We start from the raw sequence: 19,989 nt of genomic DNA on the forward strand, positions 1-19,989 counted from the left end.
AAAAATTCAAACATATAGGTAAGGGAAAAAAATCATAGCATTTTATGGTGCAGGCACTCTGGAAAAATATCATTATCAGGAAGAACAAATTTGGACACATAGGACAAAAATACAGAGTAAAATTGTGTTGGAATGCTTTCTACTTAATGTGTGCTATCATTGTCTTTTTTGGATCCTCCATGGTGTTTGCCTAAAATGAATTTATGCAATGGCACTTCTGCTAAAAGTCTTGGTTAGAAAACAGAATTCCAAATATATTCCAATAAATGGTGTGTGCCCCAGTGTTTGTTTGGTTTTTTGTTTCAATTTTTGAGGTAAACAAGTCAGCATGCTTTGAAGTGATATATATGGCAAAGGGAGCTTTGTGATGGCCACTCATATTCTGTGGAAACGTGAGTCACTGCTGATCGTTTTGTGAACACACGTCTGTCTCATCGAAAAAAGGACAGGCAACCAAAAGGCAGAGCCCACTTCTCATCTCGTTTATACAAAAGGGAACAAACAACTCCCAACACACAACAGAAGCTCAACGAGTACTTTTGATAAGGAAACATGCCACAGCCCTATCCCCATGCTGATGAGATCCACGTGCTCCAGCAGCAAGATTGTAAACTGAGTCAGGGGATGGGGTGGCTGTTCTAACCCTTTCACAACATAGAAGCTTGGATTAAATTATCTCTAAGATTCCCACTAACTCTAGAATTTTATTCTTTATTTGTAGACATCAATTTAATCTGCATTATCAGAAACCAGCATTAAGATGTAATTACTTTTACAGGTTTATACTTATTGAAATTTTCAATAGCATGAAAAGAAGCTAAAGGCTAGAAAGAAGCTGGTCTAGAAAAACTTTAAATTCTTTTTCCACTTACAAAATCATACTACAAACCTGAAAATAGAGATTGCACAGCCAGTGGTCCAAGTCCAGGCAAATCAAATCTTCAATTTTCCTGAAAGTGTCCAATTTCTGGTCATAATGTCCTCGGAGAAGAGGACACTTGAATTTCCCCTCCAATACATCAAAGTTGTTATCACACAAAGGGAAGGCTGCCCAGCCCACAACTTGGTCGAGATACGCGTATTTCCCACGAAGGAGAAAGAGCTCAAACAAGAAAGCCATGCCAGGTTTCACATCTGTCTTAGGAGGGAGTCCCTAGAAGATATTAAGACAAGGGAAGATTGAGATGCTTGTATTTAGAAACATGCCATATTCAGTGATGCCTGTAGATAATTTAGAATTAAGTAGAGTTGGTTTATACCTCTGTCGTTTGCCCTTAAAAACTCACCATTAAACGTATTTTCTTAAATAATATTTCCAGTCCAAGGCAATTGAGCAACAATATTGCCATGAAAATATGACCCAAACGTGACAAGTTTGACACGGCCAGTTCAGGATTCTGTACTTCATGAGCTTTAGGAATCCAACGTGCAATGTGTTACCCAATGCGGTGAACTGTACCTTCAGTTCTTTCTGCTGAGCTGGGACCTCTATTGCAGAACTATTTCTCTCTCTTGTCATGGTCATAGTTTCACTTGGCTTCTGTTCATCTCTGTGTCATTCATGTACCCAGCACAAGTGCTTTGCACAGAAGAAATGTTTTTTAAAAAATGGTCGAACAAACTATCACATTCCATAGAAACTAATCCTAGGCATAATGATAGCTTGAATTGCTATTACAAGGTCCACCTCCTCAAGGAAAAATAGTGTCCCGTTTAATTTTGTGACTACTCTGTTTATTTCAGTTGACACTACAATGCACGTCACAGTCTAAGCAATTTGTCAGTGCTGAACAGATAGTGTTAGGCATAAAGAAGAACGAAACTATCAGATCGACCAAGCCACCCTTCAGGGCCCCGGATGTAGAGATGGAGCCTATTCTTCGACCTTTCAAAAAAAATCTTTTAGCAAAGCGGAAGACATGAATAATCTATTTTGTTAAATAGGGTATAGTCTTGGGTTTCTTTTTAAAATTCAATGTGAATAATTATAAATGGGCAAAGATAGGGACTTGTCTAAGACTATTTTACCACACTATATTTAGCCAAAAGTGTGTGGGCATATTTATATGATTTATGTAAATATTCCAAGACTTAGTTTATGTTTAAAATGGAACAGAAGCATCTGTGGAAAAATGCCCTAACCCTGTGGCAGCTGCCATTAAACCATTAACAGGATCAGGTTTCATTTAAACCAGATTTACCATTTTCTACAACAACCCATGGGAAAGCTAAAAGCATTAGGCACAAATTATTGACAAAAGAGATTCTTAATCAAGCCGTACTTTTCATTTGGTTAGTTGGCTGTGAGTACCCTTTGTGATAAGAAACAAAAGCTAAATGAGGAGAAGGAAAAATGAAGTCAGAAACCTGTTTTGGACCATCACTTAAAATTAAAGTAGAACTGATGTTATCACAGTAATTTCATGTATTTTCATCCCTCAATTTAGAAAATAATACCGCTCTTATACTAACCTGATCTTACTCAGTAACAGGTTCAAAACAAATGAAGTAAGAATTTGACCAGTACTAACCCAATTCTATGGTTAATTTTTTTGTGGTCTTGGGGAAGTCACTTCTCTTTTTGCATCTAAGTTTTCAAGCACTCAAGTTTCCTCACCAATAAAAAACAAGGATATAAGCATCTTCATCACAGAGCTGATACAATTCTCAACATGGACAATAAATATAAAAATGTTACTAATAATATGAAATGTATATTACTATTGTTAATTTTAAGACTTTAGCCCAACTATTTCTACGATGATTTAGATGGTACTTAATTTTAATAAAGAGGAAAAGAACATATTAAGGGTAAAGCTCATCTATAAACACATAAAACACCAGTATCGTTTTGTGCATGAGAAACACTTCAAGACTACTAAACATAACCTAGTAACACCACCCTGCAACACGCCACCTGTAACAATGTACATAAGAAGCCGATCCTCATGCAAAAAAGGAACTTCGTTTCAACCTGTTTTACAATATAGAGGTGTCACATGCAACTACCGTGACAGCCCCTAAAAGAAATAAGTATACGAACAAGACAAAACCTAGCCATTGATATTGATTGAAAAGGAGGATAAGAACCATATGTTATCAAATAAAGGAGCTTCCTTTATCTGACAACAGTTGTCTTATCTTATTTATTCTTTTAGTGCCTTTCCCTTGCTACATATCACAGGAGAGGTCTTTTGTCCTGTAATGTGTAGCTGGGGACTCATTCTTTTCCTCTTTGTCAAGAAAGAATCACTGCATTTCATTGTACCTCTCAGAGGATCCTTTCCACCAACCTGAATATTTCCACAGCTCTTCCATGTCATGACAATTCCATGAGTATTTTTTTAGTAGCTTTGTAATTGAATACTGTATAATAAGGGAAATAAATGTATCGGTCTTCCCCCAACTAACAATGCCATCTCATCATAAGAGTCCTGGTAGTTGGAGGTCACAATGTCCTCGGAGTACCTTTGTTTCCTGAGTACCATGAAAAGCATTCTTTTTAAGGAAGAGATACTACAGAGCTGAATTTTACTGCATAACATAAAGTTGATGCATTTTATCTTCCACACCATAAGGTGCATGTGAAAGGAGAGTGGAGAACAAACAGAATCCAAGAATCTTGACAACTGAAGATTGTATGGAGGATTGGAAGAGAAAGCAAAGTTCTTTCCACTTGGACACAAAATACCTGAACATTGAAGCAACTCAGAGAGGTTTAGGGCAATCTTACAAAATGATGAAAATGCATATTGACCAAGTATTCATCAATTTTCTGGACTTTCTGAAATTTTTGAATGATTATTGTTATTAGGATCAGAAAAAAGTTAAAGCGAAGGACTTCAAAGTTCTGCTTCTGGTTATGATGGAAATGGTCATAAATCACCAAAATTATTATCGTAACAAAAGGAGAAAAATACTAGTTAAATTACAAAATTTTGCATAGTTTTGAGCCCATTGAGGAGCTGAGGATACAAAGAAATTTAGAGGAAACTAAGTCTCAGAGACGGATATGCCCTTCATGTGTGAGCTAGAACAAGAGGCAGCTTTAATCACAGGGAATAGCACACTTGTCGTTGGGTGGGAGACTATGTAGGTAAAAGAAGAAAGCGGCTGAACATTTAACAATCTTGGACTGACGTGGAATATTGAATACATATGAACCCCAGACACAGAGCGAGTCCTTACTATTTACCAATTCTCAACCTTAAGACTTTTATCCAGTGCTCAGCAGCATGAGAGCAATTGGGTCCAGACTGAGAGTAAGAGAGATCTCCAGTGCCACAAAAATCTTGAGGCAGGGCTGGGGAGCAGAGCAGAATCTCAGGTACACGTTGCTTGAATTCCAAGCCTAGGGTGGAATCTTTCACACTTCAAAACTTTTGAAACGAGCGGTGAATTAAACCTAATTAAAGCTACAAGCTAACCCAAATTGAGCTTAATTCTAATCAGAGAGATCAGCACCTCACTCTAGCTGCCTGATAGAAATAGTTATTTTTGTGATTTTCTACTTCTGTCTTGGCAATTCATTTAGACACAATGTCTGGCATGTGATACACAACTATGAAGTAGGAAAATGTTACGCTTAGACAAAAGAAAACAGTCAGTGGAAATTGGCCCACAGATGACCCAGATGTTAGAATTTACATACAAAGACTTTAAATAATCATTATAATTAGGATAAAGAAATCAAGGGAAAAAATGGAAATAACCAGTGAGAGGGAGGAAAATTTCAGGAGAGAACTTAAGAAAAGTTTTAGAACAGAAAAATAAAAGACTTGAAATGAAAAATTCATTGAATGGGCTTAGTAGAAATGGACATAGCAGAAAAAGGATAGATAAATTCTGAGAGAGGTCAATAGGACTATCCCAACTGAGGCACAAAGGCAAAAAAAGAACGAGAAAAGAAAAAATCTGCAACAGATCAGAGCACGTAAAACCGGTGGAACAATAACAAATAGTCTAACACATACGTACTTAGGGTCCTAAAAAGGAAGAGAAGGACATTGGTGCAAAAAAAAAAATTTGAAGAGAGAATCACTGAGAATTTTCCAAAACTGACGAAAGACATCAACCCACAAAACAAAGAAGCTCAGAAAATCCCAAGAAGAAAAAATAAAAAGAAAACAACACCTAGGCATATCATAGTCAAACAGATAAAAATCAATGATAAAATCTTACAAATAAAAGGCTGTCTATGATATTTAACAGAAAAGTTCATTACTGGCTGTCAAAGGGTCATACTTAGTCAAATATCCATATTTCCTTATTGTGAAATCCTGAATTTAGTATAGAAATATTACATGTCATGCGGCCGGCCTGGCTGCATAGTGGTTAGCTTCATGTGCTCCACTTTGGCAGCCGGGGGTTCACAGGTTCAGATCCTGGGTAAGGACCTGGACCTGCTCATCAGGCCACGCTCTGGAGGCTTCCCACATAGAAGAGAAGAAGATTGGCACAGATGTTAGCTCAGGGCCAATCCTCCTCACAAATAAATGAATAAATAAATAAATAAGGAAAAAAAATATGTCATATGGAAAATTCTGCTTTCAATTATTTGCCCAACTTCTTTGCTCTGCACTCTGGTCGTATAAAGTTACTTTTATCTCTGTCACTGAACAAAAGGTTTTCAGAAACTTTGGTTTAGTTAGCATAAGCTCCACTTTTTGCTCCTAGGTAGGCTGTTTCTTGCCTAACTGATATCATATTATCACCTTGTATTTACCACATAACTTTTAATTCCTTAGCATCGCATTGAAGACCCTACGGTAGCCTCACCATGATCTAACTTTTTAGTTTTATTTCCTATTAAACATACACTTAAATATATATTAAAACATGTAATACATAGACATACATCTTAAATATAGTTGTCAAAATTTTCACAAACGCCTGCCCACCACACACACGTACATGCACACTCACAGTCTATTATTTTCTTTTGACAGCCTTGTCATCAGGAAATCCCTCTTCCTCTCCGAAGTTTTGCACATTATAACCAAAGAAGCTGGGGGTCTTCAGTTTGGACAATAGCTCTGAGGGGGTCATTTCTAATCTACAGGTTTTCAAGTGGAAGCACAGGCAGAGATACTGGTGGAGCTCAGACATAGATGAGGGGACTTACAAGTTTTCGTAACAATTACTAAGGTATTCTAAGAATTTTAAAGCCCTTAAAAATTAAAGTAAATAACAAAAGAGTTGTAAGTATACAACGATCTCAGAAAAGGGCATTTGAAAAATTTCATTGAGGAATGCAGATTATCTAATAAAAATACTGGTGGTATATACATATAACACAAAACTTGAGAAACTGTATTATATTCAGTCCCATGCTCAGTTAGAAATCTTTTCTATAATATGCCAGACTGTTGTTGCTCATTCTCTACCTGAACCCTACACTGATGGTGATGTTTGCCAATTCATAAGGTATATAAATCCAAGTGTGAACAGTTCTGTTAGAAAGCTCCACTCCCTGCTTAGTAGCAATGGTGTCATTAATACTGTTAATCAAATATCTCCAGCTCTTCGCCTTCTAAGTATATGGATTGCTCTTTCAGCCACTTTGTGGTGGGGTGGGCCATTTGACTAGCTCTGGCCAATGGTCTGTGAATGGACACAGCATGCGTCACTCTGGGCCAGAGCGGTTATTCTTAGGTGTAGACCCTGTAGAGCTCGCTTTCTTCTCCTTTGTCGCAGTGACAAGCAACACTCCACACGGTAATTTTTCAACCTGTCTTTGACTGAGAATGAAAATGAGTAAAGCAGAGCCGCCAGCTGTCCTGAAGTGGACATGAAGGTTAGATGAAATATAAGCTTCTATACTATTAAGGCACTGAGATGTTGGGGTTTTTTTGTTACCATAGAATAACTGAATTAACATTGACTGATTCACTGGTCCTGCTCTGTATTTACTCAAGTCTAGTCTTAATTGTTCTGTAAACTTAATTATCATGCAGGATAGCTTCAGAGCCATAGGGCTAAGGCACTGATATAAAGTCAAGGACCTAGAGCTTCTTTGTCAGAGTCATGATAAAATCAATAGCAGAGGAACCGTGCAAATACCTACACAATCTTCACTTCAGTGGATAAGCAGAATACCCAATAGTGCTTAAATAGTTCATGGGAAGTCTACGGTGGTGCCACTTGGACATTTCTTTAGTTGCAATTCTAAATGCATCTTAAATGGTCCTCCTGACTTTATATATAGGTTACTTCAATCCTAATTATCCAATCCTGCCTTGTTGAATTTCCTCTCCAATTTAAAAGGGAAGCTGTATATCCTAGTGGTTAAAAGCATGGGCTTTGGCATCAAACATGAGATCGAATTCCAGTTTACCACTTAAGGATGTAAATTATTATCTCTGGATCTTGGTTTCACCACTTATAAAGTGCTGGCGGCGCTAGTGAAGGATAGGAGTGAAGGGGAGGGCAGTGGTGATGGAAGGAAGGTAGTAGGTAGGGAGAATGGGAAATGAACTAAATGGTGTCTTCCAGGTCTAACATTCTGTAGAGAATAAAGGTAGTCAAGGAAGTAAAAAAATATACCTAATTTGCATTAGAAATAGCAAAATTTTTTTGAGGCAGACAACACTGGACTGATGAGTAGGAACTGATGCCACAGCAGTGGGTAATCTAGGTTTTCCAGTGAGTCTTATAGTACCACTATTTTCCTTTCCATTCCCTCAGCCAAGATAAATAAATAGGAAAATTAGCTCTAATCCCCAGTCTTTCTGCTGTGGGATAAAAGAAAATAATTATTCTTGGAAATTTATCTTGGCCTAGGGATCGAGGATAGAGGGTGGTAACAGCTATTAAGTATCATAGCTTCTGAATAGAAGAAGAGAGAAAATCTTCCTACACCGTTGGAAAATGAGTGTTCTCATGTGCAAACGTAGTAGTTCCAGTTGCCTGTTTTAGCAAATTAATTTTTTTTAGTTCCTTAATCCTAAAAATTAGTGTAATATCAACAGTTAACATTTATTGAAAGCTTACTAAATGCAAGACACTTTTTAAATCACTTTATCCTTATCAACTCAATCACCACAATAATCCCATGAAGTAGACTCTGTGATTAACTCCATTTTGCAAATGACACAGCTGAGGCAAAGAGACCCGGCCCAAGGTCACACAGAAAATACATGTAGAGGGTAGAGCTGGGATTCGAGTTTTGGTAATCTGCTCTAGAGCCATTCGTGCTATGCTTCCTGAATGTATGACGCACATCAGACAGCCCACCTTGGATTCGTGGTGAAAAGGCTCAAGGTCATTCCTCTCTACCCTCTTTACTGCTCTTCATGATTCCTACAAACTAAGGGACTAGGGCTCTTCCTGCACATGTTTCTCTGTATGCAGCCTGTTCGTCTCTGCTCACTCTGAGTTCAGGCATAGAAAGCAGACAGAGAGTTTACCAAGAAAAAACATTTTACTCCACTCAAACCCCACTATCCAGGAGCCTTCAAGAATGAGCCTTTCTGAAGGGCTAGATTCACCACATAGCTTACAAATTAGTAACTCTGAATAAAAGTCTTCTTGAAATGGGGCACAATTCTATGATCTCTCAAACCTACAGTCCCTGAGTCTAATTTTATGATTTCTTAACAACTAATTTAATCATTTGATAAACATCAATAATCATACAATGATGTCCTTAAGGCCCTAGACTAGTGGTCCCCAAAACATGGTTTGTATAAGAATTACCCAAGGGTGCTTATTAAAAATGCAGGTTTCCAGGCCTCGTTCTCGTCCTTCAATCAGTTAGGCTGGGGTGAGGCTTGGGAATTTGAATTTTAACCAGCATGCCAAGGTAATGGTATTCAGGTGGTCCTTCAGTCCATACTTTGAGAATCACCATCCAGTATGGATACAAAGATAAGACAGGTTTGTGTGTCCTTGATCATATGTCTAATTGACTTTTACCGCTTAGGGCAACCACATTTCTGTCTAAAATCAAACTGATTCATACCTGAATAACTACTGGCTAAAAAATATGACCTTTCCACCATTTTCCATCAAACACGAGGAAAATCAAGAGGAAATATATGGCATGTCATCTCATTATATCGCAATTCCATTACCTGACCTCAACCTCAATATGTCATAACTCATCTCTTCACATGCTACTCAAATGTTCAACTAAGAATATTTCACTCTAGGGAGATGGCAAAATCTAATTGAATATTTTAATTTAGAAAATTCAGTTCTGGGATTTCTTCCCCCACACCCTTTTTTTTTTTTTTACTGTAAAAACAAAAAGTTGAATTTTCGTTTCGGTTTCTCCTTGTTAGGCAAAAGATAGATCTTTCCTTTCTTTGTCCCTGAGAGTTGAGCACTTTGGGGAAAATTGGGCACAGCCCATTACTTTCACAAACCCCAGTGGCTGAGCCTCAATGCACAAAAAGATGGCATTTCTGAACATCTGCAGCATGATTAGATCAAAGACCAACAAATTAACCACAAACGGTTTTACAAGGAACAGGCAAATACATCATTTGGAAAGGAGAAAACTTTTGGCAATAATTGTTAATCTACATTTTCCCTTTGGGCAACCCACATTGTACCAAAGATATCTAGCAATCATATTAGTACCTATGAAGCATTTTATATTTTGCAAAACTCTTACATGCACGTTATCACACTTGATCTGTATGTCAATCCTGTTACATAGTTGACATTAGCCCATTTTGCAAGTGACTGAAAAAAGATTTAGAAAGTAACGATTTGCTCACATTTTCTCAGCTACCAAAGTGTTGATTTGACTGTGTCAAAAGCCGTATCCACCTTTACCACTTCCCTTCATTCATTCATTCATTCAATCATTCATTCACCCACATTTATTAAAAGCCTGTTTTGTACTTTTGCATCATTTTTGGCACTGAGGATAAAAATAATTGAATAAGACAAACAAGCTTTCTATTCTCATCGAGCTATAATCTGATAGGGAAGGGGATAAGCAATAAACAAATAAGAAAATATCAACAGTGATAAATGCTCTAATTTATCTCTACTGATGTTGAACTAACGGAAATAAAATAGTGATGTCCTAGAAAATAGCCAGAGGTGAGGATGCTCTGCTGAGAGAATCTTGTCTAAGGAAGGAACACTTAACCTGGGACCAGCTGTATCAAAGTTTGAGGAGGAACTCTACCAGGCAGAAAGCCACAACTAATTGAGTGGCCCTGCAGCAAGAATGAGCTTGGCGTGTTCAGAGAACAGAAAGTGAGACTGGAATGAAATACACAAGCAGAAAACTAGTATAAATTAAAATTAGAGAGCGGAGTGAAGGCCAGATCACAAAAGGTTTGAAGGCCCAGGTAAGAAATTTGCATTTAATTCTAAATGCAATGGAGAGCCACGGGGAGATCTTAAGCAGAGACTTGCCGTGATCTGATTTGCAGTTTACTAGATTGACCTTTATTGGTCCTTGAGTTTAGTGATCATTTTATTTGAACATAAATCCTTTTCCTGCCACCACAACTTTGAGAGCCCCATAAGTTCAAAGACATTGACCACTGCTTGGTGTATGTAGGAGGCAGATGGATAGGAAAAGATAGCTAGCCTTGTTCTTTGCAATTAACAGGCCATGTGACCTCAGAGAAATTCTTTACCCTACTCAGCCTTTCTTGACTTCACTTGGTGTTCATATGAGAATTAATGCCTTACAAGTAATTGTAAAGCATTTTGTATAGATGTTGAAATATTCCCTCTGAATGTGAGTGAGTTCAAATATAGAAGCAAGTTCCTCCTCTTTAGAGAATTCAAAATGATTTGATTGTTAAATTGTATGCAAAATGAACAAGAACAGTAGTTTTTTGTAACTAGGGCATTCTTAACTCTGAATACATCATATGCGAACAGAGGTAGAGAATAGACATAAAGGACAAGGATGGATTTATGGCATTTTGAAATCATTTCCAATAAAATAATGTGAATCTACATAAAACACCAAAAATTTTAAAAAGCTGAAAAAATTTTCAACTAAAAGGTCATCAGCAGTTGTCTGTTTGAAGACTGCAATGTGACTCTTTGGAATTTTTAGATTTGCTCATTCGTTTGAAAAATGTATTATTCTTCATTTATTCAATTATTATTCATGTTTCATTATACTATTATTGAGACATCACATTTCTAGGTGCTAGAGACACAGCAGTGAATAAAATAGACCCAAGTTTCTACTTTCAAGAGGCTAACATTCTAGTGCTGCCAAATATTCATAAGATTAAGTGGCCACCTGCCAATGCCATGTACTATAACAGGTTCATTCCCAAATTTAGGATGATACAGATACAGATGACACAGATGTTGTCCTTTCCAAGAACAAGAGAGAGAGGCTGAAAAGAGAGAGGGATTTGGCTTTAGAAATAGAGACAAACCTGGTAAAAATACGAAGAAAAATTATAGGAATTGAAGAGTAATTTGCAGATATGGAAGATCAATACATCAGTTCTGACTGCTTCCTTTAGGATAGGTTGTGAACTTCAGTGTTTGGACTGTGGGGTTCACATCTGATTTTGAACCTCAGGGTTTTATTTCTAGGTATGCTTTTTGGTGAAGAAGATTGACCCTGAGCTAACATCTGTTGCCAATCTTCCTCTTTTTTTTCTTCACAAAGCCCCGGTACATAGTTGTTTACCCTAATTGTAAGTCATTCTAGTTATTCTATGTGAGATGCTGCCACAGCATGGCTTGATGAGCAGTGCATAGGTCCATGCCCAGGATCCAAACCTGCGAACCTTGGGCTGCCAAAGCAGAGGGCTCAAACTTAACCACTCAGCCACAGGGCTGGCCCCCTGAATCTCAGCATTAAACACCTGGGCAAGTCTTCATCTCTAAAACCTCAGTTTCTTGAATCTGAAAAGTGGGTTTAGCAATGGATTGGTTTGTGTGAAGTTTGCATTGACAATGTATGTTAAGCCCATAGTGATGAAATTAGCACACTGCAGGCACTGAATACAATTGACTCTTCCTCTCTTCCAGAGAATATGTGACACAGTAGTAAAGTGACTTTCTGCACTGATGGTCTTGAACCCTTCAAGTCACCCAGTAGGAAGGGGAAGAGGGAAAATAGCATCAGATAAATTTAGTGGAAACTGAGTTTTCTTAAAGGGGAGAATCAAGGATGGATTAACTAATACTTCTTGAAGGGATGTTCTGAAGGGCTGGAGAAACCTAACATAGTGAGGAAAGCAGGGAGACCATTCTAGCTGGAAGATTATTATTATAATGGTAAAAATAATTACAGCTATTAGTTATTTCCTACATGCAAATCGTTATGCTAAGCAATCTATACATCACATTATTTCATGCTCGCAAAGTCCATATGAACTAGGCATTAGATTCCCATTTTACAGATGAGGAACTGAGGCCAAGGAGGTTAAATAAGTTTCCTAAAGTGTTGAATTTTAGTAGGTAGAAAAACCAGACCACTGCTGAGAGCAGAATGCCCAGTGACTTCCCACACCACTTGGGAAAAGTCATTTGTAATAAAGACTCTCACAAGTCTGGGGGACCTCTTGACCAGCAGAAGTGACCCTTTGAAGAGCTGGCAAAAAAGGGCCATCCCCCAACTGATATAAGGGAAAACTTTCTAAGGCCATATGATATAATATGCTCCAGGACTATTCACTATTAATGGTAATAATCAATAATCAATAAAAGCAACCAAGCTCTAGCTTTGCTAGGACCACTCCTTCCTATGAGTTATTAAAATCATTCCAATTCTTTGATAATAAATGTCACACAGAAAATAACCTCTTGCGAAATGTTGGGTTCATCATATTTTAAGAATTAATGCTTTAGGTCATTTAATCAGTTTCTGATATATGCACTTTTCAGGAAGCACTTCAGGGAAGAACACTGTGGCCATGACGAATAATGACAAGAATATGAACTATATTCTTCATATACATATTGGACTCAGAACATTACTAAAGTACTTTGCCATCTTAAGCATTTAGGAAGCTTTAAATAAAAAATAAATTTGCCTATTTCACTGAAATTGAGCATCCTTTTTTCAGGCATAAAACTTCAAACTCATTAATTTCGTGGCTATATTTTAAAATGAGTGCCAGTACCAGTTAGATGATTGTATGATAAGTGTCCTAAAATTTCAAGAAAAGGCACTAAATTTTTCACAGTATTTGTGTTTCATTCTCAGTGTAATAAAAATATGCCACCCTTTTAATAATGAATAATAGATTCTCAGTTTGATTTACATGCATGGATTAAATGTCATGTTTGAAAAGTTGCTATTTTATTCATATTGGATTTCCCTCCAGTAAAACAAAAATGGTGCCCATCTACTACTATAATAATGATACCTTGCCACACTGATGTATAAATATTAACTGGTTGATATACTTCTTAAAATTCTATAGATCTATAAAATAGTCTCATAGTACAGAGAGTGTAAGTAAGGTTTTCTCTGGAGCTTCCGAGGTGCCTATGTGCACCCTACAATTAACCAAAACCATCTACACATAATGCGACTACCCTACAAGAATAGGGGAGTCAGACCTTAATTTGATGATGTCAAATTTACAGACTGAATGCTAGAAGGTTGAACCTACTGTTGCGTCTTCTTTGCCCCTGGAAAAAAAGGACAACTCATTGTGACCAGTTCTTCAGGAGCCCCTGTATAAGTCTGATATGGCCGCCATAACAAAGCACCACAGATTGGGCGGCTTCAACAGCAGACATTTATTTCCTCTGGAGTCTGGAAGTCCAAGATCAGGGTGGCAGCAGAGCTGGTTTCTTCTGAGGCTGCCCTCCTTGGCTGGTCTCCTTTTGTTTTCACATAGTCTTCCCTCTGTAGTGTCTGTGTCCTAATCTCCTCTTCTTATAGGGTCACCAGTCATATTGGATTAGGGCCCACTCAAATGACCTCATTTTAACTTAATTACCTCTTTAAAGACCCTATCTCTAAATACAGTCACAATCTGAGGTACTAGGACTTAGGACTTCAGCATATGAATTTGGTGATGGGGGCGTAAAATTCGGTCCATAACAGCCCCCAATCTATACACTTCCATCTCTCACTTCTACCTTTTTATGTACACATAGCATAACTAAAGGTCAAGCCATTTCACACAAGACCCAAAAGGCTTTTGGGTGATCCAAATATAAATCTAAAAATAAACTAATTTCTTTCCTTTAAGCATACAAAGTTCAATTAACAAAAGCCACCCAAGCAATTTAAGGAGAAGGCCCTGACTATTGCTCCAGCCTTTGATATAGGACTTGGTCATAAGATGGGCTAAACAAGTTCTTCAGTTATCTACAGCTGCATAACAAACTAGTCTGAAACTTAGTGGCTTGAAACAACATTTTACTCTATCTCCCAATTATGTGGATAAGTAAGTCCACAGAGTGACTCATCTACTCCACTTGGCAACAGCTGGGGCTACTTGGTTCTGTTAGGCTGGCGGCTGCACTGAACTGGAGGGTCCAAGAAGGATTCACTCAGATACCCTGCACTTTGGAAAGGACAAATGGAAGGGTAGACTCAGCTCAGATTCTCTCTCTTCTGTAGTCACAGAGCCTCACCTTCTGGTCTCTTCAGCAGAGGAGCTGAATTTTTTACATGGCAACTCAGCACTCTAATAGCAAGGTTTCCAGTGAGACGGGAAGTGGAATCTGCTAGTCTTTTAAAGCCTGAACTTAAACCCAGAAACTGACACAGCAACACTTCCATCATATTCTATTGGTCAAGTAGTCACAGAGTCCTCCTCCATCAGATTCAAGGAGAGGAAACAGACCTCACTCTTCAGTGGGAGGAGTAGCAAAGAATTTACAGCCATCTTCAATCTACCACAGCAGGTTGTTGGTGACTGAATGAATGAACAAAATATACAAAATATATCATGTAATACAAATGAAATTAATCTATTCAGCCATGTACCTTGCAGTGACCTTTGACTAATCCAGCAACTTCCATCTGAATAAACACCAAGCATGAAAGACTTCCAAAAATTCAAGCAAGCTAACGTGAATTCAAGAATGCTACTTGCCAAGTTTTCATATTTTTTGGACTCTTCTATTACATGTATTTTTTCCTAAGTTTGAAGTGCTTACTTATTTATTAAACTTACTTCTCATTTGCACAGTGAATGAATAATTTAACTAACCTAGGTTAGATGGCAATGAACAATAAAAGGAAGGTCAGTGTGAATGCAGTTAATGTGTTCCCAGAACAGGAATACATGCTTGTTGAGAACTAGACCTTTTATATATATATTTTTTTAATTCTCTGATTTTCTTAATAAAGAGCTCATTGTTGTCTTCTATAATCAGAAAGGCCAGTACAAGTATTTTCACTTGGAAATATCAAAAATCATCTGGAGAAATTTTTGCTTGGTCTTTAAAATAATCAAGGTTGCAGTTAACACGGAACAGGTGTATTCCAGGAGGTCCCAGGCATGTGTAAGTACTCTGGAAATTCTCAAAAGGGACACAGAGGGTTTTCACCCGCTTTCCCATTTGAATGAGCTTTGCTGAGTTTGCTCACGCCCCAAGGAAGTGAGTTTATGAGCTTACTTCTCTCTTTAGAAAATGTTTACCTAAAATGTTGTTTTTGTAGAATAAAGAGGGGAGAAGAGACCAAATAAACATGAAGTTGTAAAACCATAAAATATTGATACTTATTTTCTTATTCATTACCAGTGACGGGTTTTCCATTTATAAGTAATATTAGAATAATGTCTCTTTCTCTGAATTGATTTGTTTCTTCTCCATCAGACCTATTTCTATTTTAGAGACTACTGGCACCAAGATTTGGCTCTTAAGATTATCTTAAGATTTTCTGGTACTCACTTTTGGTAAACTGAATTTACACTAAACTTGCTGTTCCCCTATAACTATAGTTTTTCTTTTCTTTTTTTATTTTAGAAGCAGCTATTGAATACCTACTATTTACAAGCATTATATGCTCCAAAAGACACACCAAGAAATATGCTATGCCCTTCTGCCCTCAAACACCTGAAATCTTGTTGGAGCTAATTAATGTATATACACAACAGCAAAATGGTGAGTTTGGAATTTGAAGGATAAGTACGAGCTAATATGGGGGACAAATGCCTGGTGACACACCAGAACTTGGAGGATATATGAAACTTGAGGATAACTCAAGCTGAAAGGGTGGTTGGGTACGTAGTGGGAGGTTGGCTCTGATGAGGGTAAAGACTGTGGAAGGAAGCTGAAGCTACATTACTTGGATCTTTGAATCCATGGTCAGGAAAATGATTTATCCTAAGAGCAATGGGGAGTCACCAATGGTTGTAAAAGGGAAGTGATGAAGTGACATGGCAGAAAGATCATTTTAGTTAATGATGACCATGGGAACATTGATGATGGCCCTGGGATAGTGGAAAGTGGAAAGTCTTTTTTGGAATTAGAAAGCGAAAGTTGAGTATCCAAAGCTATATGGTAAGGATTTTTTTCCCAACATCGCCCTAATAAGCAATGATCTTGGACAAGTTGCATTATTTCTCCAAAATTCATCTACCTCACTTATTTCTTCTGAGGTTCAATGTCATAATATTGGTGAAAGCATCAAACTCTACCTTGTTCTAAAAACACTGGTTTTAGAAAGGAAAGACTTAAGATTTAAAAATAGAAATATGGTCCACCATTGCCCATTTTTCCTTTCAAACAATATAATCATGGAAGTGTTACAAAGAGAAATAGTCACGATATACTTTAGTTAACAAAAACTTCATTTAAGAAGTATATTTGGGTTTTGTTTATCTTTTACTTTTTAAAACTGGTTTGTTCTTAGTTAAAAAATATTTTAGTGTTTGCAATGTGTCAGGCATTGAGCTGCACTGTAACATTCACTCTGGACCACAGCCCTGTTGGTGGGAAAATAATAAGACCAACGAGATAGGACCTCTTGTGATGACTACTTTGTGGTTGAGACAACAGAGGCCCAGGGAGATGGGGTAATGACTCTGAGTCACTTTGTTAAGTAGATTTTGGAACCAGAATTCAAATCAAGGTGAAGAGCACACACTTAACCACCATCCTACCGTGTCTTGGCCTCCAGTATTTACTCTTCATATTTAGATATACAATAAGGAACTTTCTGTTATATCCAAAGGATTTTATTAGTAATTAAAATGTATTTTATTTTTCTGTCAAAAGAAAAAGCCTTGTCCAGTCACAAATTAGTAAAGAGCAGATCTTCTTGAAAGTAAGAGACTGCTAAATGCCTGCTCACTGTGATTCTGTCACCCGGGAGCCAGCGTCATCACATTCTGCTCCTCGACATCCCTTTCCCTGTGGCTTCTTTGCTGTAGAAGGTGTTTTAAGTGCTACCCAATGAAATGGTGGCAAGCGTTTGACCTCTTCCTTAAAGAATCCTCAAGATTACCACAATTTAGTGTAAGGCAAGTCATTTTTCACCTTTAAACTAGGATTCATAAAATTTCATCATTCACACACGGACACATGATCCAAAAGATAGATGTACTTATCAAATAAAATGGGGTTAAGTACCATCAAAATCAAGTGCTTTTTTTTCCTTTGGTGACACAAAAGCTCAATCCAAGACATGGTTTTATTTTCTTTGTGGGCTAGGGTAACGAGAAAAATGAAATATGTAAGCCTAAATTGAAGGAAACCATGGTCTTAATGGAATTATTAGAGAAATTGTTCCAGAATGCTACATCCTTCCAGAAATAATAACCCTGTAATGTCAGCAAATTTGGAGTCAGCATGGGTTACCTGCTGCACACAGAGGGCCCGCTCATGTTTGTCAGATCTGCCTGAGGCTTGGCCCAACTTGAGCACATGACCTTTCAGAATTTTTTTAAAATTCATTAATCAATGTTCTTTGCCTGAATTTTGCTGGTTTTGCTTCTTTAACTTATTATTTGCATCCTTTTTTAAAGTTGACCAATTCTTGTACCCAGTGAAAATGAAAATTGTAAGCATAGCAGTTCTAACAGTTAACAGAAGTTTCTTTCACCTCAAATACCACAGCCAAAGTTCAATGATATTTTAAAATGTCACTCCAAAAGGATGATCATGCAAGACAGTTATAAGACAGTAGTCGTCCTAATTCTTAATTTGTAATTTTATGTTTTTAAAAAGTACTTTAATACATTTTTTCTTTCAATCTTCTAAATAGCTCTAAAAATGCCATCTTTCTTTATCCACATGAATGTGTTATAAAACAAGTACAACTGAAGAAAGAGTAAAATCTTTCACCAAACTTCTGAAGGATGCATCCAATTTTCCTATAATAATATTTTCCTAATTTAATGTTTTCTTATAGTAATGTCTTCTGTAACTGTTCATCTTTCTAACTGTAAACAACATGGATTTCCACACATACATGAATGGTTTCCACACTGCAGCGTACACGTCTTGTGAAAGTAGAGATGCTCCAGCCCCAACCCTTGATTTAACTTGAGTTTTTATTGAGTTAATTATTTGGAGGAATAATCATTTAATTATACAAATTATATGATCATTTAGTCTTCCTTGTACTATTCAAACACTCTTAATTTCCTAACATTTTATTAAAATTGAACAGAAAAAGCATACTGTTTGTTTTGTAAAATTATAAAACATTTCTACTATAGACGTTTCAAAAGAATAACACAAGATGTCTTTAGTTCCTGCATTCTTCCTTGCTCTTGGAAGAGATGCTTTGTTAGTCCTTTTAGCAAGGTTCTGTGAAGGGTATATTTATTATGGGTTGAATTGTGTTCCCCAAAAGAAGATATTTTGACATTCTAATCTCCAGTACTTCAGCACGTAGTCTGATTTGGAAATAGGATCTTTGTAGATTTAACCAGGTTAAGGATGAGGTTATCAGGGTGGACTCTAACCCAATATGACTGATGTCCATATAAAAGGGGAAATTTGGACAGGGAGACAAACACATACAGAGGGAAGAAAGACAACGTGAAAACATACAAGGAGAATGCCATGAGAAGACAGAAACTAGGACAGAGTCACTGAACGGTTCTTTTCTAGCATCTTCAGAGAGAGCATGGCCCTGCAAACATATTGACTTCAGACTTCTGGACTCCAGAACTGTGAGACAATACATTTCTTTATTTTAACCCACCAAGTTTGTGCTACTTTATTAGGATAGCTTTAGGAAACTAATACAATATTCTTAATCAAAAATGTTTCTATTCATTTGGGGCATCCATGCCCCAACTCTTGAATGATACATTAGGTGAGCATCTTTTTAAATTTTCTTTTCCAAAATTTTGAATATGTTGTTCAGTCCTCTCCTATTGCTGTTCCCAGTTTCACTACAGTGTGCACAGATGTGGATTGATTTTACTTTGTCTTGCTCAGAACTTCTGCTCTTTTAATCTGAGATCTTGTTTTCTAGCAAGTCTGGGAAATTAATAGCTATTACTCCTCATGTAGCATTTATTCCCTCTTTCTCTCTGTTCTCTGCTTCTGGAAATTTTACAAGATGTGTGTCAACCCTTCTGTTCTACATCTTTTCAAGTCAATTCACCTGTCCACCTCTTCATCTCTTGGTGTTACAGTCTAGCAGATGTCCTCAGATCTGGCTTCCAGCTCATTAGTTCTCTGTTCAGTGGATCTAATCTGTATAAAAATATATCTTTTGAATTTTTCATTTCAAGTACTACACTTTTTCCTTTATAGGAATTCTATTGCTAGATTATCAGGAGAAACAAAAGTTTAAGCAGGGCTTAGATACAGAAAGAGAATTTCTTGTTATTTCCCTCTATCGGTGGGCAGATTTTCTGTCTAGGCTATCCCTTTTAGACTAATCCTTGAATATCCTAGATTTACGAGACTTTTTTGCAACACACCATACCTAACGGGCCCAAGGCCTCATCTCCTGAATGATCATTGGAATCCAGAACTTTAGATCAACAAGATTGACAATCTCTTCTCCCCTCTCCTAGGCAGCCACAGCCCCAGTTTATCCACTTCCCTGTCTGATTTTGAATTTCCTCTTCATTTCTGGTACTCAAGGACATTTCTTTCTTTTTTGAG

The 19,989-nt window shown here is 37.2% G+C and overlaps 1 protein-coding gene across 1 annotated transcript in view; it reads right to left on the bottom strand.

The window, feature by feature from the left end:
* Positions 1 to 19,989, bottom strand: part of LOC102149353 (uncharacterized) — a 315,161-nt gene that overhangs the window by 207,825 nt on the left and 87,347 nt on the right. The window contains exon 11 of the mRNA XM_070245788.1: positions 890 to 1,153. Within this exon, the coding sequence (XP_070101889.1) occupies positions 890 to 1,153 (264 nt within the window). The remainder of the gene's footprint in view (positions 1 to 889; positions 1,154 to 19,989) is intronic.

The sequence above is a fragment of the Equus caballus genome, chromosome 20 (assembly GCF_041296265.1).
Source record: "Equus caballus isolate H_3958 breed thoroughbred chromosome 20, TB-T2T, whole genome shotgun sequence".
NCBI lineage: Eukaryota > Metazoa > Chordata > Mammalia > Perissodactyla > Equidae > Equus > Equus caballus.